General features: G+C 41.3%; 2 protein-coding genes across 2 annotated transcripts; one reads left to right on the top strand and one right to left on the bottom strand.

Annotated features, from left to right (window-relative positions):
* Positions 1-2,948: 2,948 nt before the first annotated feature.
* On the bottom strand, positions 2,949-6,499 carry LOC147327490 (actin, cytoplasmic 1-like). The gene is made up of 7 exons (XM_086295147.1): positions 6,420-6,499; positions 5,037-5,162; positions 4,708-4,947; positions 4,067-4,313; positions 3,785-3,976; positions 3,517-3,698; positions 2,949-3,429 (listed from the first exon to the last, which is right to left on the bottom strand). The coding sequence occupies exons 2-7, from the start codon at positions 5,157-5,159 to the stop codon at positions 3,286-3,288; spliced, it is 1,128 nt and encodes a 375-aa protein (XP_086151273.1). The 5' UTR covers positions 5,160-5,162; positions 6,420-6,499; the 3' UTR covers positions 2,949-3,285.
* Positions 6,500-10,613: 4,114 nt separating this feature from the next.
* LOC147327489 (kelch-like protein 10) lies at positions 10,614-14,679 on the top strand. Its single transcript, XM_086297551.1, has 4 exons — positions 10,614-11,045; positions 11,458-12,072; positions 12,792-12,941; positions 14,317-14,679. The coding sequence occupies exons 1-4, from the start codon at positions 10,629-10,631 to the stop codon at positions 14,677-14,679; spliced, it is 1,545 nt and encodes a 514-aa protein (XP_086153677.1). The 5' UTR covers positions 10,614-10,628.
* The last annotated feature ends 2,143 nt before the right edge of the window (positions 14,680-16,822 follow it).

The following is a 16,822-nucleotide window of genomic DNA, read 5'->3' as shown; positions in this document are numbered from 1 at the left end:
GTGCAGTAGGTGTAGCGAAAAGAACAGTTCTAACTTTGTCTGACTTTGTAGGCTACTCAGATTTAATCCTTTTGCTCCATGTTCCTGCCACAATGGCTTCTCCAACACACATACATAGTCACCAGATGCTGGAAATTATCAAGTAAACATACTTTTTAACTTTACTGGAAAAAATATTTATTTCATTTAATAATTTAAGGCACTACACTAAGGCGCTAAAATGGCCCCTAACAATCGGGAATAGCGTTTTGTTCAAAAGCTGTGTTCCCAGTACTTTAGCATCAAGGTAGGGACTGGTGCACAGTGGCTCTGTAACTGGTCACAGTTAGGTTACATCAAGTGCAGAGCAGCAGAGATTAATTGTTAATTTAAACTGATGAGACACTTAGATTCATTCACTAAATTGAACATTAATACTATAATAATATGAAGACCTTTTGGCTCTCGGAGGAGGCGGACGCACTTTTTCTCCTCTCCTCTCCCTTATCTTCCCTGGTTAGTTCTTATGTCCTTGTCTAGTCTTGTGGGTTTTTTTTGTATTACTTTCCCTGGAACACTCTCTCACAGTCTGTTTCTAAAACCTAAAGAGAATTATGGATTTGATCAACTGGTCTCTGAATGCTATTGACACCCTTTTCTCAACGAGAAGTCTGGGCTAGGGAGAGCCCGAGTGCCCTGGAGGGACTTTCCCTGCCGGATACACGATGGATGGGTGGCAGACATGGAGGATCGTGTGCCTGGCGGGAATGTCAATCGAGGACGCTGAAGATATCTACCTATTCGGAACCATGATAACAGAGTTCTTGCTGATCGGAGCTGGCTTGGCCCAGGCTTAACGGAGAATTAAAAAAAGCGGAACCAGCTGTTCAAACCCCCCCAAGGCTGCCCACTGGGATTGAAACGATTGGACGAGGTGCGACTTCTCAGAACGGGCTCATTGAAAGCAGCATGGTTAAGACCTTGGAGACGCTTACAGCTGCCGTGAATACTCAGAATAACACCTCTGAGCATATATTGGGTTACATCAAGGAGAGGCCTGCTCAAAATAACACCTTTGAGCGAAAGTTGGATTACATCGTGGAACAGCTCACTGCAGTCGTGAGGTCTCAGAATCGGCTCTCTGAGCAAAAGAATGACAAGACCACGGAGCGCAAGTTTGATACCATCATCGGGAAGCTCGCGGTTCTCCAACGAGAGATTGAGAGACCAGTGTTGGAGTGTTAAAGAACAGCTTTGAAATTCTCATGAGTTGTTGCAAAAGAAAAATTACCATCATAATCCGGCTACCCCTTCGGCGCCAGCTGTGGGCTCAAGGCTGGAGCCGAACAAAAACTCCCTGATAACGACTGTGTTGAGTCTGTTCCTTCCCATTCCCTACAAGGCCACCTGGGTTGGCTGGTAGACTGTTTACTTAGCCTGGCGGGGCGAAGGACACTGTCTCAGCTGAACTATGGACACGCACACACATACATATACTGATACTGATAAGCACTCACTGACGCATCACCCTCCCTACCCCGGATCCAACGCCACCTCCAACGCTTACCTCCCCTCTGATGTGGACATCGGGTCAGCTGGAGGCGCAGTCGACGATTGCAGCGGTCCCAGATCAGATGTACACACTGGAACACTTTCCCATGTTGCTTGTCTGTGTTTATTGTGCTATGGTGTGTTGATATCTGTGCATTCCTGTATTATCCTTTTGTGTTACACATTTCGATGTTTTTTTACTCGCTACCTAGCCTGACCTGTCTCCCCAATGTGATGTTTGTGTATTGTTTGTACGGTTGGCAAGGTCTGTCATCTCGGTTGTGGGCAAAAGACCTGCAACGGACAAATAAAGGCTATCTCATCTCATCATAAGCAGTATACTGTCAGTGTAGGGAACGAAAATCAGGGAAAACATTTTGTGAAATATTGTGTTGCATCTCATTGAATTCAGTTGTGTAAATCCATAAAGAGCAGTAAACCTATTCGCAGCAGCAGCTGATCACAGCTCGAACACTAAGGAAATCTGCTGGAGCCCTCAGTGTAAAGTATTGTGAGTTGTGATTCTTTTCCCCACAATGAGCCAATAAAACCGATTTTAGGGTTCCCACTCAAACCCTAAAATCGGTTTTAGGGTTTAAATTGAATACCCCTTTAACCCCGGACTCATCCGATTTTTCTGTTTAGCTGTGGAGGCAAAGTAAAAGGAAAATTTTCATTCCCATGTACTAATATTATTGGTATTTTTATATTAATAGCTATACTAAAGGCTATCTCTTCACCAAAAGAGCTTCTTCTAACAGCTGCTTTTTACTTTCTTATTCTGAGTTCATTTTAGAGCCTGGACTTTATCACTTTTACTTGAGTAAAGAAGTACAAGAAGTTCGTTAGCTATTAGTAGCTTCAGTATTTTTTTTTTTCATCTAGCAGCTTATATATATATATATATATATATATATATATATATATATATATATATATATATATATATATATATATATATATAGCTGCCTGTACTTTTGCCTCCCTTGACAGTTGGACACATTTCTCTTGTTTTGCTTCCTTTCTTTATTTCTCTGTTTCAGTTAGAGTTGACTGTGCATTCATCTTTTCGGACAAATGCTCAGTCAACTCAGTTCATCAAGTGCTGCAGCCTCCCTGGCTACCAGTCCAAGTATACCACCGACGGTCGTGCTGTGAGAAAACAGTGCAGTTGGCAATGACCAAGAAGTAAAATATCTGTAGATATAAAAATAAATAATAAACACATTCAATAAGTAAAGCAAGTGAGACCAAAAACAAAAAAAGCTAACAAAAAACTAAAGAAAAATATCACAAAACTGATAATCTTTTCTGTCAATTTTGCTAAACCATTTTAATACAAAAATCTTGGCAGATACATCTTCATGAAGCTGAAATTGCTGCATTTCAATGTTTTAGAAGAAGAAGAAGCCATAATATTTCATGTTGGATTTATAGGTTTACTAATTTACTGATATTTATCAACACATTTCCAGTATTTTTTTGGAAACATTTCTTATTTTTGAAATACATTCAAGTGAAAAAGAGTTTGTTACAGAAAAACTAAGTACAAATTCACACTGAATGGGATGCTCTATGCTTCCTGCAGAGTTTCTCCCCATGAGAAAGCATGGTGCCATAGCCAAAGTGATGGAAAAATGGAAAAGGTGTCGGCTAGGCATGCACCAGTTTGGTGCTATAGGCATGTATGCAGAGCCAGTCATTTCTTTTTCTTGCAGTGTGTGTTTTGGTGGTGGTGGGGTGGGGGCAGTCTGTCTAGAAGCACTTTCTGTGGACGATGCTGGGGCCGGACTCATCGTACTCCTGCTTGCTGATCCACATCTGCTGGAAGGTGGACAGAGAAGCCAGGATGGAGCCTCCAATCCATACAGAGTACTTCCTCTCTGGGGGAGCAATAATCTGCAATGGCAGAAGTAGAGTTGTCAGCAATGAAAACACGCCACATTTAAACATCACAGACTGAGGATTGAGCAACAAGAATTTTACCTTGATCTTCATGGTGCTGGGTGCCAGTGAAGTGATCTCCTTCTGCATGCGGTCAGCAATGCCAGGATACATGGTGGTACCTCCAGACAGCACAGTGTTGGCGTACAGGTCCTTACGGATGTCCACATCGCACTTCATGATGCTGTTATAGGTAGTTTCATGGATACCACAGGCCTCCATACCTGTGGAGAGTTGGAACGTTAGTGATCACTCAGCTACAACTGCTTAACAATTCACAGAAATCTATCTTAAAGCTGACGCTGCTTACCAAGGAATGTGGGCTGGAAGAGAGCCTCTGGGCAACGGAACCTCTCATTCCCAATAGTGATGACCTGTCCATCAGGCAGCTCATAGCTCTTCTCCAGGGATGAAGAAGAGGCAGCAGTTCCCATCTCCTGCTCAAAGTCCAGGGCAACATAGCACAGCTTCTCCTTGATGTCACGCACAATCTCACGCTCAGCTGTGAGACAAGAAAACGCATTACATTTAGGCTTTTCTGGGGGTTTTCCTGGTGTAAACCATCTTTCCTTGACTGTGTCCATTTTCTCACCTGTGGTGGTAAAGCTGTGGCCTCTCTCAGTCAGGATTTTCATGAGGTAGTCTGTGAGGTCCCTGCCAGCCAGGTCCAACCTGACAATGGCATGGGGCAGAGCGTAGCCTTCATAGATGGGCACAGTGTGGGAGACACCATCACCGGAGTCCATGACAATACCAGTGGTACGACCAGAGGCATACAGGGACAGCACTGCCTGGATGGCCACATACATGGCAGGAGTGTTGAAGGTCTCAAACATGATCTGCAAGGAGAGCAGGAGAAAAGAGATGATCAGTGAAACTAAAAGCCAAAGTACTCTGAAATAAGTTTCTATGTGTTAGTTCAATTGTACGGAAAGAACAGCACACTGGGTTGAATTTTAATAGTAAAACTACTTTATAGAAAAGCAATTTATTACAAAACTCCTTTGTTACACTGACTCTACAAGTTAAAGTGCCGCAACCTGCTCCATTCTTCTTTTTTTTACATGCAGACACCTGGAGAAAAAACCTGGAGGGTTGAAGGAGGATGAGGAAAGACAGATTGAGCAGGGGAAGAAACACCCGAGTGGCAACATAGTTTCCTGTTGTTGGGCACTGCAGCTCAACAGTTTCCTGACTTAGGGGGAAGTTCGTCAAGGTGTCAGCTCTTGTTACCTGAGTCATCTTTTCCCTGTTTGACTTGGGGTTCAGGGGGGCCTCTGTGAGCAAGACTGGATGCTCCTCAGGGGCAACTCTCAGCTCATTGTAGAAGGTGTGATGCCAGATCTTCTCCATGTCATCCCAGTTGTTGACAATTCCGTGCTCAATGGGGTACTTGAGGGTCAGGATTCCTCTTTTGCTTTGTGCCTCGTCACCAACATAGCTGTCTTTCTGGCCCATACCAACCATTACACCCTAGGAATGCAAAGATCAGTGTGATTATGAAAAGGTCAGCAGTTATGAAAAGATTACAAGGTATGTGAGGTTTATTAAGGAATATGTACCTGATGCCTGGGGCGTCCAACAATGGAGGGGAACACAGCACGTGGAGCATCATCTCCTGCAAAGCCAGCTTTGCACATTCCAGATCCGTTGTCAACAACGAGGGCGGCAATTTCGTCTTCCATTTTCTGTATGAAGGGAATAAAAAGGGAGGAAAGGATTTTTAGATCAGCTGTTAAGCTGTAGTGTTTTCCATGTGGTATGTTTTATCATCTGACATCGCTGGCACAGGGTTCAGTCGAAACCCAGTGCTCAGTCTGCCCATTGCTATAGAAGGCTGTTAAGAATACTTTTCACACAATCATCTCTAGGATTTACAGTAAGTGATCTGAAAAAGAGAAAATATAATGTGAGCTGCAGTTCTTTGGGTGAAAATGCCTTGTTGATGCCTAATGTTTGAGGCACATAGTCAAAATCCTTCAAGTTGATATGATGGCAACAAAGACAACGACCACACTAGCTGCAACTCCTATTAGTTGGACAATAGAAGATCGGAAAGCCAGTGGCCGCTGTGATGAGTCTCAATTTTGTGCTGTGGCATTTAATGTAGCATAAACAACACAAAGCACTGGCATTTCACAGTGAAGATCTTTCTTCCAAACCAGCCTTTCCGTGGGGACTTTACATATTCTTCCTGTGCCTGTGTGGCTTCCCTTCAAGTTCTTCTTTGGCTTCCTCCAATCCAAAGACAGATGTGGACATGTTCAGTGTTTTTTTCCAAGATATTTTAAATAGGGTCTAGGTGTGAACTGTATAATCCTGTTAAGTCAGTATCCCCCAGAATCTCTCTGAAGAGTACGTTGTTGAATCTATTTCACAAAAAAAAAAAAAAAAAAAACTAAGGCAATTCTTAGTGGAAAAGTTGGACTGGCAAGGGGATAGGTAAGTTTTAGAACCGAAGAAGCCTCTTGGATCAAAGGTAGAATGTCTTCTAGAAACTTGAAGAAGTCTGGACGCTTTCTTTCCAACTCCTTAGTCAATACATTTCTACAAACTACAGATGGCATCCTCTTGGAATGACTGAAACCAGCCCATTGAAGTCATTATGCAAATGTACTGTTTATAAGATTGGGGAAACCTGCAGTCAGCTGAGACTGAAGAAATCACTTGGATGAGTGACGAAACGTTTCTCCCACAAAACGCTACGTCCAGATGAACAGAATCAACTTTTGGAGATTTACTTACCTGGATGATTGAGCACACATCAAGACGCCATAACAAGAACATTATACATAACAAGTGGTTTCTAATGATCGGTTCAACTTAAGTAAGAAATTTAAGTAATGGGATTAAAAGATACCACTTGTTTGAAATGTGAAGTTTACAATTTGAGAGTATTTAAAATATAAGTAAAAGACATTCAGTGGGATCTGCTGTTGTCTTACCTGTGTGAGGAAAGGTTTTCAGTGTAGGAGAACTCTGACTCAGGGCTGCACTCCCATAGGATTTAGTACCTGAACTTGACTGCAATAAAGGGCAGTAAATTGCAGGATTTTATCAGGGTCCGTTCTGCAGTCTCTCTCCATAAAAGGAGAACTTTGTGCACAGCTCCCGCTGATTGGTTCAGTTTCATCCACTGGGTGTGGTCCATGCAGAAAATTGTTCTGGGCTCTGACATAACGGGGTGGACAAGTTCCACTAAACTAACCTATGCACAGTCAGTGTTATCAAACTGAGGATAGTTCAATGTTCAATAAGCCTTTTACTTTATCTGTCAGAATTATTGCAATAGTGCTGATACACAAGGCCAGTATGAGTATGAAACCAGCTGAAATATTTCCTTTTATGTATTTGTTATTTGTCCACTAGGAAGCACATTTAATAAATCCATTCAGTCTACAGTAGAATTGCTTTGCCATGAGGTTTCCTGAGAATTGGTCCATGTATCCCAATCACAACATGTGTAAAATACCCATGTATGTTTGTACACTGGAAAATTAACAAAATAATTAATTGAGCTAATTTATTTCATGACACACAGGAATATTGTAGAAGTGGATTTCACTATTGCATTTTACCAGTTATTTGCACATATTTGGTAGTGATTTCAGTATATAGGGTTGGGCATTTACAAGGGATTGGGAGATTATAATCTTAGGGTCATTGACAGCACAGTTAACACCCTATCTGACTCATTTGCTCAGGCATACCAATGTCCCTCACACATCACCAATGTTCCCTCTAATTTTTCACGTGTCTGAGCAAACTCCCTGAGCGGTCCCTTGGACTACTGTGAGCGACATCAGACGTGTGCACTGTGGTCATGCCAGCATCGAATCCATCCAAGTTACATGGTTTATTCAAATAATCAAATTACAGCATTTATGTTAGACTACTTTTAATTAACTGCTTTAGCCCATTTACAATGAAAATGTAAAAAAAATCTAGCCATTGACCTGTGTAGTATGTTAACACTATTGGAAGTAAAAAAAAAAAACTTGAACTCCAATTTTGAAAACACAACTTTCTTTCATTCCCCCCCCCCCCCCCCCCCCCCCCCGCCTTTTTTTTTTTTTTTTTTTTTTATAAAGCTCTGACTTGTATTATGAGTCTGTGGTCTGGGAGAGAGTCCTGTAACTCTCTGTCTGCAAAATATAGTATATAATGACCAATGCTGGGCAATTAATTATATAGTTACTTCTTTAAAAAAGTAACTCAGTTTGGCAAACAGATTTTTTGCCAAACTGAGTGGAGATCACAAGTTTTTTTGCAGCTATTTTTTTTAAATACAGCCAAGGCATTTTTAAATAAACATTTCAAACTATTTACAGAACAATCAGCTGATCTGCATCAAATTTGATGCCACACAAATTATTTGTGCCACTCCAAAAAATACTTTCTGTCCACTATGAGATAAAGGAGAACAACAGCCTGATACCTGCAGGCCTGACAGCAGGAGATGTATCACTCCTGTAACACCTGTAACATTCAGCAGTCGCCTCATTGTTCTGACACACACAACAAAACTATTGACTACACGACACACTAACTACACAAGATTTGCGCTAAACGTCTCAAATCTCTCACATCTCAAAGCACCGCCGTCACTCCTAAAACTTCCCCCCGTTTTTTAACAACTAGATGCCTCGTTGCCATATCATTTTTTGATTGGTCGACATGGTAGTTTTTTGGACGAATAGGAAAGGGAGAGGGGGTGGAGTTTGTTTTTGCTCACAGGTGAGCGCTTTCGAGCCTTTTTTCTTATAAAACGCCGTTTTTACCGTTTATTCCCGCAGTAAATATAAACAACGACAGTATTCAGGAAGAAAACCAAACATTGCATTTTTTTTTATCATAACTCTGGTTTTACGTGGCCTATCAACACAATTTAAAAACTGGTATAAAGTCCACACTTTTTCCGTTAATTGTTCCGTCTGCTCACATCTCCAATGGTTTTACACATTGTCATCAACGTGGCTTCACTCCACATCGGCCACGCCGCTTTGCTAGCTAAAACACCGGTGTCGGCACATAAGGACGCTGTCAAAGCCTGTCGACGACGGTGATTAGCTGCGTATATACGAATGAATCGCATCATTGGCTGGACTATGGGATAAGGTGGCATCGTGACTAACACTGCAAAACAGAATTGTTAAAGTATTAATTTTAATTTCAATTCAGGTTAGGTTTTTTTGTGCGCAACACAGATTTTCTGTGCGCAGAGACCGTGCCAGCAGTGCGCAATTGCGCACGTTCGCAGCTTAGAGGGAACATTGCACATCACACGTGCATAAATAGAGTGACAGCGTGACAGTGATAGATTTGGTCTGGCGGAGATGGGTTAATGTTTACAGTATAACTCAGGAGACTGTAAATTTCTAATCTTCCCTCACTTCATCTCTCCGAACCTATGGTGCATGAGACTTTCAAGGATTAACCTTTTACACCTGAAGAGATACGATAAGCACTTGCGCAGTTTTCAGAACTTACCTATACATGGTTAGGTCACAAATATTTGGACAGAGACAACTTTTTTCTAATTTTGGTTCTGTATATTAGCACAATGAATTTTAAATGAAACAACTCAGATCCAGTTTAAGTACAGAGCTTTAATTTCATATATGGAACAAAGAGACTGCATAAAAATGTGAGGAACTGAAGCCTTTTTTTAGCGCAATCTCTTCATTTCAGGGGCTCAGAAGTAATTGGACAAATTAAATAACTGAAAATAAAATCTTCATTTCTAATACTTGGTTGAAAACCCTTTGCTGGCAATGACAACCTGAAGTCTTGAACTCACGGACATCACCAGATGCTGGGTTTCCTGTTTTTTAATGCTCTGCAAGGCCTTTACTGTAGCGGCTTTCAGTTGTCATTTGTTTGTAGGCTTTTCTGTCTGAAATTTAGTCTTCAACAAGTGAAATGCATGCTCAATTGGATTAAAACAGTGGTTCCCAAAGTAGGGGGCGTGCCCCTTGGTGCAGAGCCTAGCATAACGGACATAATGGACAGGTTTGGACAGAAGATTTTCTTGTAAAACAAAGGGGGCCTAGCAAAAAAAGTTTGGGAACCACTGAATTAAGATCAGTTGACTGACTTGGCAATTCAAAAATATTGCACTTCTTGGCTTTAATAAACTCCTATAGGAGTTTATTAAAGCCAAGAAGTGCAATTTAGCTGCATTTAGCTGCTTCTGTCCCGTGTAACATCATCAATAAACACTAGTGTCCCAGTGCCAGTGGCAGCTTTGCACGTCCAAGGCATCACACTGCCTCTGCCTTTTTTTTACCGATGATATGGAGTGCTTTGGATCATGAGCTGTTCCACGTCTTCTCCATACTTTTTTCTTGCCATCATTCTGGTGAAGGTTGATCTTGGTATCATTTGTCCAAACAATGTTTTTCCAGAAGTGTGCTGACTTTTTTTACATTTTTTTTTTTTAGCAAAGTCCAATCTAGCCTTTATATTTGTAGCATTTCATGTTCCTTTTAAGCCTTAAGAGTATAAAGGAAATGTACACCATTAAGTCCTGCTCTCAAAATCTGATATAGATGTAACACTGTCTGTGAAACTGGATTTAAGTGCTTAAAATTAAAATTTAAAAACATATTTAGCACCATCTTTTGTCAGTACGGAACTGGACGTTATCTGGTTGGTTGGCTGGTTGGTTGTGGCAAATAGACTTACATTAATTTTAGCTAACTAGTGACAGAATCAATAACTCAGAGGAAAGTGCAGTGCAATTTGCTGAGATGTCCAATGAAAATTACATAGTTTGTCTTCAGATAAAAAAAAATAACATCTAATCTTTACGTAGATGCCAGTTGTCATCGTGAGACACTAAGTGATCTCCAAGATGTTCTCTGAGACCTTACAAAAACCCTTGGATGCTATAACTTTTTCAATAGTTATAATATCATATAGTGGTATATCTCACAGAGGTCTGGGCACTGCTGTAAATATAAGTCTTGCATCGGCTGAATCCACGCCAGTCCACTAGAGACACAGGCAGCTAAAAATGAAGTTCACATAAAGTATGTGCTACAGTTTAAGTTGCTGCTAACTAACTCTCCATCTCTACCCTCAGGGCTCTTTTCACCCACTGCAGCGACCCAGACAAACAGGTCTTCAACATACCTGGCTTGTCTTCTGAGATGATGGCACTCATCATTAATTTTGCTTACACCGGCTCAGTTTCCATAGCAGGGGAAAATGTAGTGGAACTTCTCATGGCAGCTGATCAATTCAAAGCAATGGACATTGTGAAACTCTGCTCTGACTTCCTCGGGGAGCAACTGTGCCCAGAGAACTGCGTTGGCATTTGGCAGTTCACAAAAGTATGCTTATCACCCGAACTACGCGCCAAGGCCTACCACTACATCATCAGTAACTTTGAGCAGGTTGTTCTTGAGGAGGAGTTCCTGCAGCTAACTGTGGAGGAACTTACTGACATCCTTGATAGAGAGGACCTCAATGTGCAGTTGGAGACCACTGTGTATGAAGCGCTTACAAAGTGGATTAGCCATGTACCTGTACAACGGAAACAACACCTCACCGCTCTGTTGTCCAAGGTCTATAAACTTTCATTACTACATTTAGTTTGGACTTAAATCTTCAGTATTTAAGTCATAGATTGAGTCGATCCATCTGGGTATAAGGATGCTTTAATATCTTGAGATGTTGCTCTTTTCAGGTGTAGCCAAACCACATTTAAGAAATTCTCTTCAAGAGCATTAAAACCGTATCAGATCTCTACATACATACTATAGAATAAATTATATTTATTAAGTATAGTTGCTAGGGCTATGACTAAAAACTGTCCCTGTTGACGAAAAGGCTAATGGTGTCTGACTTTGGTCTCTCTCTTGCTAGCAATAAGAAAATTAAACAACATTAGGAGCATTATCCTAAAGAAGCTTGAGTTTACTAAAACTGATGTAGTTGAAATTCATAGTCACATTCTCTTCTGTCATCTCTCTATAGGTCCGACTGGGATTGATGACGTCAGACTACCTGAAGGACCATGTGCTGTCTAGTGAGCTGGTGGAGGCCAATTCTGAGTGCCTGTCCATGATAAGTAATGCCATCTTAGACATACATGATCTAGGAAGCAGACCCTTCATATCTGCCTTGTATCACCCTCTTGCTCGTCCGCGCCTGCCTCATTCCATCCTGCTGGCCATTGGGGGGTGGAGTGGTGGTGAGCCAACTAACGACATCGAAGCCTACGATTGCCGGGCTAACCGCTGGGTCAACGTAACGAACAACCTCGAGTGTCCTCGTGCTTATTATGGAGCCGCATTCCTCAACGGGTACGTCTACTCCGTTGGTGGCTTCGACGGGGTGGAGCATTTCAACAGCGTCCGTAGGTTTGACCTGACCACTCGCGCCTGGAATGAGGTGGCGCCCATGCACTCCCGCCGCAGCTATGTGAGCGTGACTGTGTTGAACGGGTTCATCTATGCCCTGGGAGGCTACGACGGGCATGTACGACTCAGCAGTGCAGAGCGCTATCAACCTGAACTCAACCAGTGGAGTCTTATTGCACCGATGCACGAACAGAGGAGCGACGCCAGCTGCACAACACTTAACAACCGGGTGGGTGACGTAAAAGAGTAGCAGAGAAATAGAGTAGGGTCTCAGGCACACAGGCCTAGAGACCTGTCAGCAACCTTTGGTAACAACCAGTTGCTAGGGAAAAATGTGTACTCCTCAGCTGGTTAGGCAGTGATTGTATGAAAGACTACAGATTTCTACAGCAAATAGTTTGAGTATTTGCAGACAAGTCAGAATACTCCATGCAAACCTCAACAGTCTGCTTACGACCAAAGGAAACACAAGGAGGCTTGTGGTGCAACACCTTCCTGGTTACAATTTCACAGTAGTGACAGCCATCAACCTCCAGCAACCACTTGCCAACCAGTCAGGGAATACACATTTTTACAGTGAAGCGAGGTGCAAGATAGGTCACAAACTGGTTTCTATGTTCATGTTTTCAAATTTAAAAGTATAGTTTAAAGTTGAACAATATACTAATATATATCTATTTTGTTTCTAACTGATCACAAGTGCATCTTTGCATTTATGTACAGTACTTTAGTTGAGTTGACTTGTCAACTAAAATATAACAGATATTACAAAAAATTGTAAAACACATCATTCTTTTATTATATTAAGATCCCATATTACAGTTATTTATCTGCATTCCTGAACAGAAAAATTAGCCTTATTGATTGCATGTTATGTTTGATTCATTTCTGGCTTTCTGACTCAAAGAAGTCCCACAAAAATTTTTAATGTCCCTTTTTTGTTTTCAGATTTACATTTGTGGTGGACTCAATGGCAACGAGTGTCTGCAGACAGCTGAATATTACAACCCAGAGAGCAACCAGTGGACGATGATCAGTCCCATGAACAGCCGCCGCAGCGGGATAGGTGTCATTGCATATGCGGATCATGTCTTTGCAGTAAGACAAAGTAGTGCTGACACTCACGTAACATACAAATCAAATCTGTAATGTGCTTTGATCAGTAAGGTTTAACACAGATTTGGCTGACACAGAATTTGGCTAACTTTGTTTTGTATTTATCAATGATCAGATTCCTATCCTGACCACAGGTTCAGAGAAGGCATTCTTACTCATTCTATGTATTAATTTAACTGATTAGTGATGTTTCTGCCTCTCTCTTTTTTTTTTTCATGTGCCTCATTCCCAAAATGTTGTGTCTTTGATGATTTCACATTTCACTCAGTACAACAGAAATACTTATTCAAAACCAACATTGTCATCCTCATCGTTCCATAAAGGACATATGTTAGAGACAATTTCAAACTTATCCTGCAATACCTTTAGAAAAATGAGGGAATAAGCCAAGTGATTAGAACTCATCCTCTGGGGACGGTAGGCATTTTAGCTGTAAATTTATCTTGCTATTTGCCTTAAAACCACTTATTTAGTTGTTTTGCAGCTGCACCCTTTGGTAAAAAGCAAAGATTTTAGTCTCACCTTCTGAGACACACTTCTTTATTTAGCTAGCTACCGTTTAGTATTTATTTTAGTCTCTATTCAAAAAAAGGAAAAGTTATCATCAGCAGAATGCAGTGACCTTACCCTGGTGCTGACCTCAGGGTCTTTGATCAGGCTTTTAGGCCCCAAGGCCTATCAGGGCTACTTTAATCTGTTATAGGAAGAAAGGACTGGAACTCAATGTTCCTTTTTGGACTAAAGGCAAAAGAGCTTTGAAGACATTTATACTGAAAACACAAATACTTTGTCGAGGGCTATTCATCTTTGTTGATAATAGCGTGGTGTAATAGACAACAGTGCTTTAATAGCTGTAGTTGAGGCTTGAGTGAAAAAAGGTCTCATACAGACTTCCACAACAGCTGGCTTCTACTTTATTTTACTTTTTCCTTTTAATTCAGAAGTCATTTTCACACACCACTGCACCCTGATCTTTTCTAGACATTCCCAACAAATGTGGGCCTGTGAGAATGCAAATACTGGGACGTTAATGAGCCTTTTTTAAACAACTTTTATGTGTAAACTCCATATAACAGCATGAGAATATGTCAGGTAGGTGTTCGCTTTATCCAGGTAAAACCCTAAACCAATCAGAGTATTTCCAGTAGTCAGATCACACCTAAGGTAAACAATCTCCTTGTATCTGCTACATATTAAGGGCAACTTGGGACAATATTGCAACTTAACTCTTCTGTCACTTTCTGGAGTATCTGTGCAAAAGCAGCTAAAGACATATAGCAGGTGCATTTTCTTACAGGGGTACGGTGAAGCTGGTTACACTTACATTCAATCATTTGAGCCACGTATTTACTTTTAGGTTGGTGGCTTCGATGGAAACAACCGTCTGCGCACCGCTGAGGCTTACAACCTGCATACCAACACGTGGAACCTCGTGTTCTCTATGCTGACCCCGCGCAGCAACTTTGGCATTGAGGTAATTGATGATCGCCTCTTTGTCGTCGGGGGTTTCAACGGCTTCACCACCACTTCGGACGTCGAGTACTACACCGCTTTAACCAATGAGTGGTATGAGGCGTGCGGCATGGATATTTTCCGCACAGCCTTGAGCTGCTGTGTGGTGTCCGGACTTTCCAACCTGACTGAGTACACCTTTCCTCGTGACTTCCTGCCACTTGAAAATGTTCTAGAATTAGCAATGGAGTCAGCAGAGTCCACGTAACATCTTTAAAGTGCAGTACTGCCATGTGTCAACATCTGAGTCTCCAACATGAAGGACTGAAATAAATCTTTAGAGCATTAAACTGCTGGTGAACTGGACATTTTTTGTATGTATCTCAAAAACTTTCAGTAGGAGAGCCTGCACTGTAGATACTGGGTTTTATTAAGAGAATGCAATTGCAACAATAACAAATTGAAAAGATTTTTTCATTCCCTGTAATGTATGGCTGCTGAGTAGCCATACCAGACATGCACACAGGGTGACCAGATCACAATAAGCCGCATGTCGGACTTATCAACTCTTGCTAGGTAAACACCATAAGAATAAAGGGAAGTTTTCACTCTCCCTTGTTATTTCAGCTGCGGTTCTGTCTGGTAACAGTCTATAGGTTTGAGTAAGGATGTATCCAATATTTTACAGTTGTACTAGCCAATACCCAATAAAGCAATTCTTACTTTTATACCAAACTAGTCAGTCTCAGCTTAGTCAATTTACTCTTTCACAGTAGAGCCTATTTTCTGAATAGTCTTCTGTCTAAACTCAACATATAAAAAAAAAAAATCTTAAAATTAACTAAAAGCGAGGCTGTCTCTGCACTGCACAGACCAAACACAAAATATCGGCATGTTAGCCAATATTATCGTGCACCCTTAATTATAACACTGGGCTAACCTGGCCAAATTACAAACAAAAATCAATCACAACCAACATGGACTGTAGTAGCCGTGGAAGGAGAGAGGAAGTGCTTTCCTATAGTCCATCTGACCATATTGGCTTTACTGGCCAATAAAAGCAGTCCACTCAGCCATGCCAGAGGGGCCGATGGCGCGATATGGCCACCTTGCTTCTGTCAGTCTGCCCCAGGGCAGCTGTGGCTACAACCGTAGCTTGCCTCCACCAGTGTGTGAATGCGAGAGTGAATGAATAGTGGAATTGTAATTAAGCAAACTTCCTGTCCCCCACACCATTTCCTGTCACACACACAGCACGCAGCTTCTCAGAGCAGCTCAAGCTGCTTTTCTGTTTCTGCAGGCTAATCAAACTTATTTTGTATTTACAATCTACAAACCCTCTGTAATTCTACTAACTTTTGATCCAAAATGTAGCATCATTCACACAATGATTTCATAATCCTCTCACACCTTTATTTATCATTCAAAACCTTCTACTCACCACATTCACACACTTAAACTGTGACCAGAGTTGAGGAATATAACTCAAAACAAGCTTTCCTAAAAGTATTTTAGACATGCTTGTCATAATCAGAAAGAGCAAGTCAACAAAAACAAAGAAAAAAACGATTGAAACCTCTATTAATTCTCACAGCACACACAAGAAATTGAAAAAATAAAACACACCAGCAACTATTGCTGGAGAGAAGTTACTACTGAAAGTAATATGTTAATCTTAAGTATATACAATGCACTCACTATATTTATATATCTACATCCAAACTCAGTCAATTACTATACATCCACTACAGCAACTCAAAACTTTATTTATAGCCCTCTAATGAACATAAATGGTGTCTTAAACACACATTCAACAATGTTTGCAGCAGTATTTGTAAAACCAGCTGTGGCTTAAACAGTTCACTGCTTACTAATTTGCATTTTCATACTCACACACACACAGTCTAAAAATAGCTCCAGCATTGCCTCAGACTCCTTTCACACAGAGATCTCTTATTTTATATTACAAAGATGTCTTATATTTACAACCACTGTCAGATCTGTCAGCTTCAGCGCCTAAACAATTTTGACAAATTTAAGTTAACGGTCCAACCGGTAAAGTCCAACTTTTTTGTGATCAATTAACCAGTATCAGACTAACTGTTTCTGGCCTCATCTCTAAAATCCCTAAGTTAATTTAAAAGCGTCAACCAACCCAAACTTTGCCTGAAGCTCTATTTTTTGGCGTTTCACAGCCAAGGCTTACCCAGAAGTTTTAAGTTAAAGTTACACGCCCGAAGTCCAACTTCTGCTGGCCAAAAAAGCGCAGACTACCGTTCCAAACGGTAAGGAGACTAACTCCTAGTTTAATTCCAGGATGCCCTGTACCCCACAGTCAAGCCAAACTGAACTAACCCTGTTCGCCGACAGGTCAATGTCGCGCGTCCACGACAAGGAGGGAGCGTAACCTC

This window comes from Aulonocara sp. 'chitande type north' Nkhata Bay, linkage group LG6 (assembly GCF_057382095.1).
Source record: "Aulonocara sp. 'chitande type north' Nkhata Bay isolate Kocher_YH1m ecotype deep benthic linkage group LG6, A_spYH_male_GT1.1, whole genome shotgun sequence".
In the NCBI taxonomy this organism is placed as follows: Eukaryota; Metazoa; Chordata; class Actinopteri; order Cichliformes; family Cichlidae; genus Aulonocara; species Aulonocara sp. 'chitande type north' Nkhata Bay.
Note: the sequence above shows the minus strand (reverse complement) of the source record. Positions and strands in the feature narration are given on the sequence as shown.

Bases quoted from the DNA above. Each gene is read 5' to 3' on its own strand.
- LOC147327490 (XM_086295147.1), bottom strand. From the start codon at position 5,159: ATGGAAGACGAAATTGCCGCCCTCGTTGTTGACAACGGATCTGGAATG. The intron at 4,948-5,036 runs GTACATATTCCT...TTGCATTCCTAG, and splicing joins TTGGACGCCCCAGGCATCAG to GGTGTAATGGTTGGTATGGG. The intron at 4,314-4,707 runs GTAACAAGAGCT...CTCTCCTTGCAG, and splicing joins ACAGGGAAAAGATGACTCAG to ATCATGTTTGAGACCTTCAA.
- LOC147327489 (XM_086297551.1), top strand. From the start codon at position 10,629: ATGATGGCACTCATCATTAATTTTGCTTACACCGGCTCAGTTTCCATA. The intron at 12,073-12,791 runs GTGGGTGACGTA...TTTTGTTTTCAG, and splicing joins GCACAACACTTAACAACCGG to ATTTACATTTGTGGTGGACT. The intron at 12,942-14,316 runs GTAAGACAAAGT...ATTTACTTTTAG, and splicing joins ATGCGGATCATGTCTTTGCA to GTTGGTGGCTTCGATGGAAA.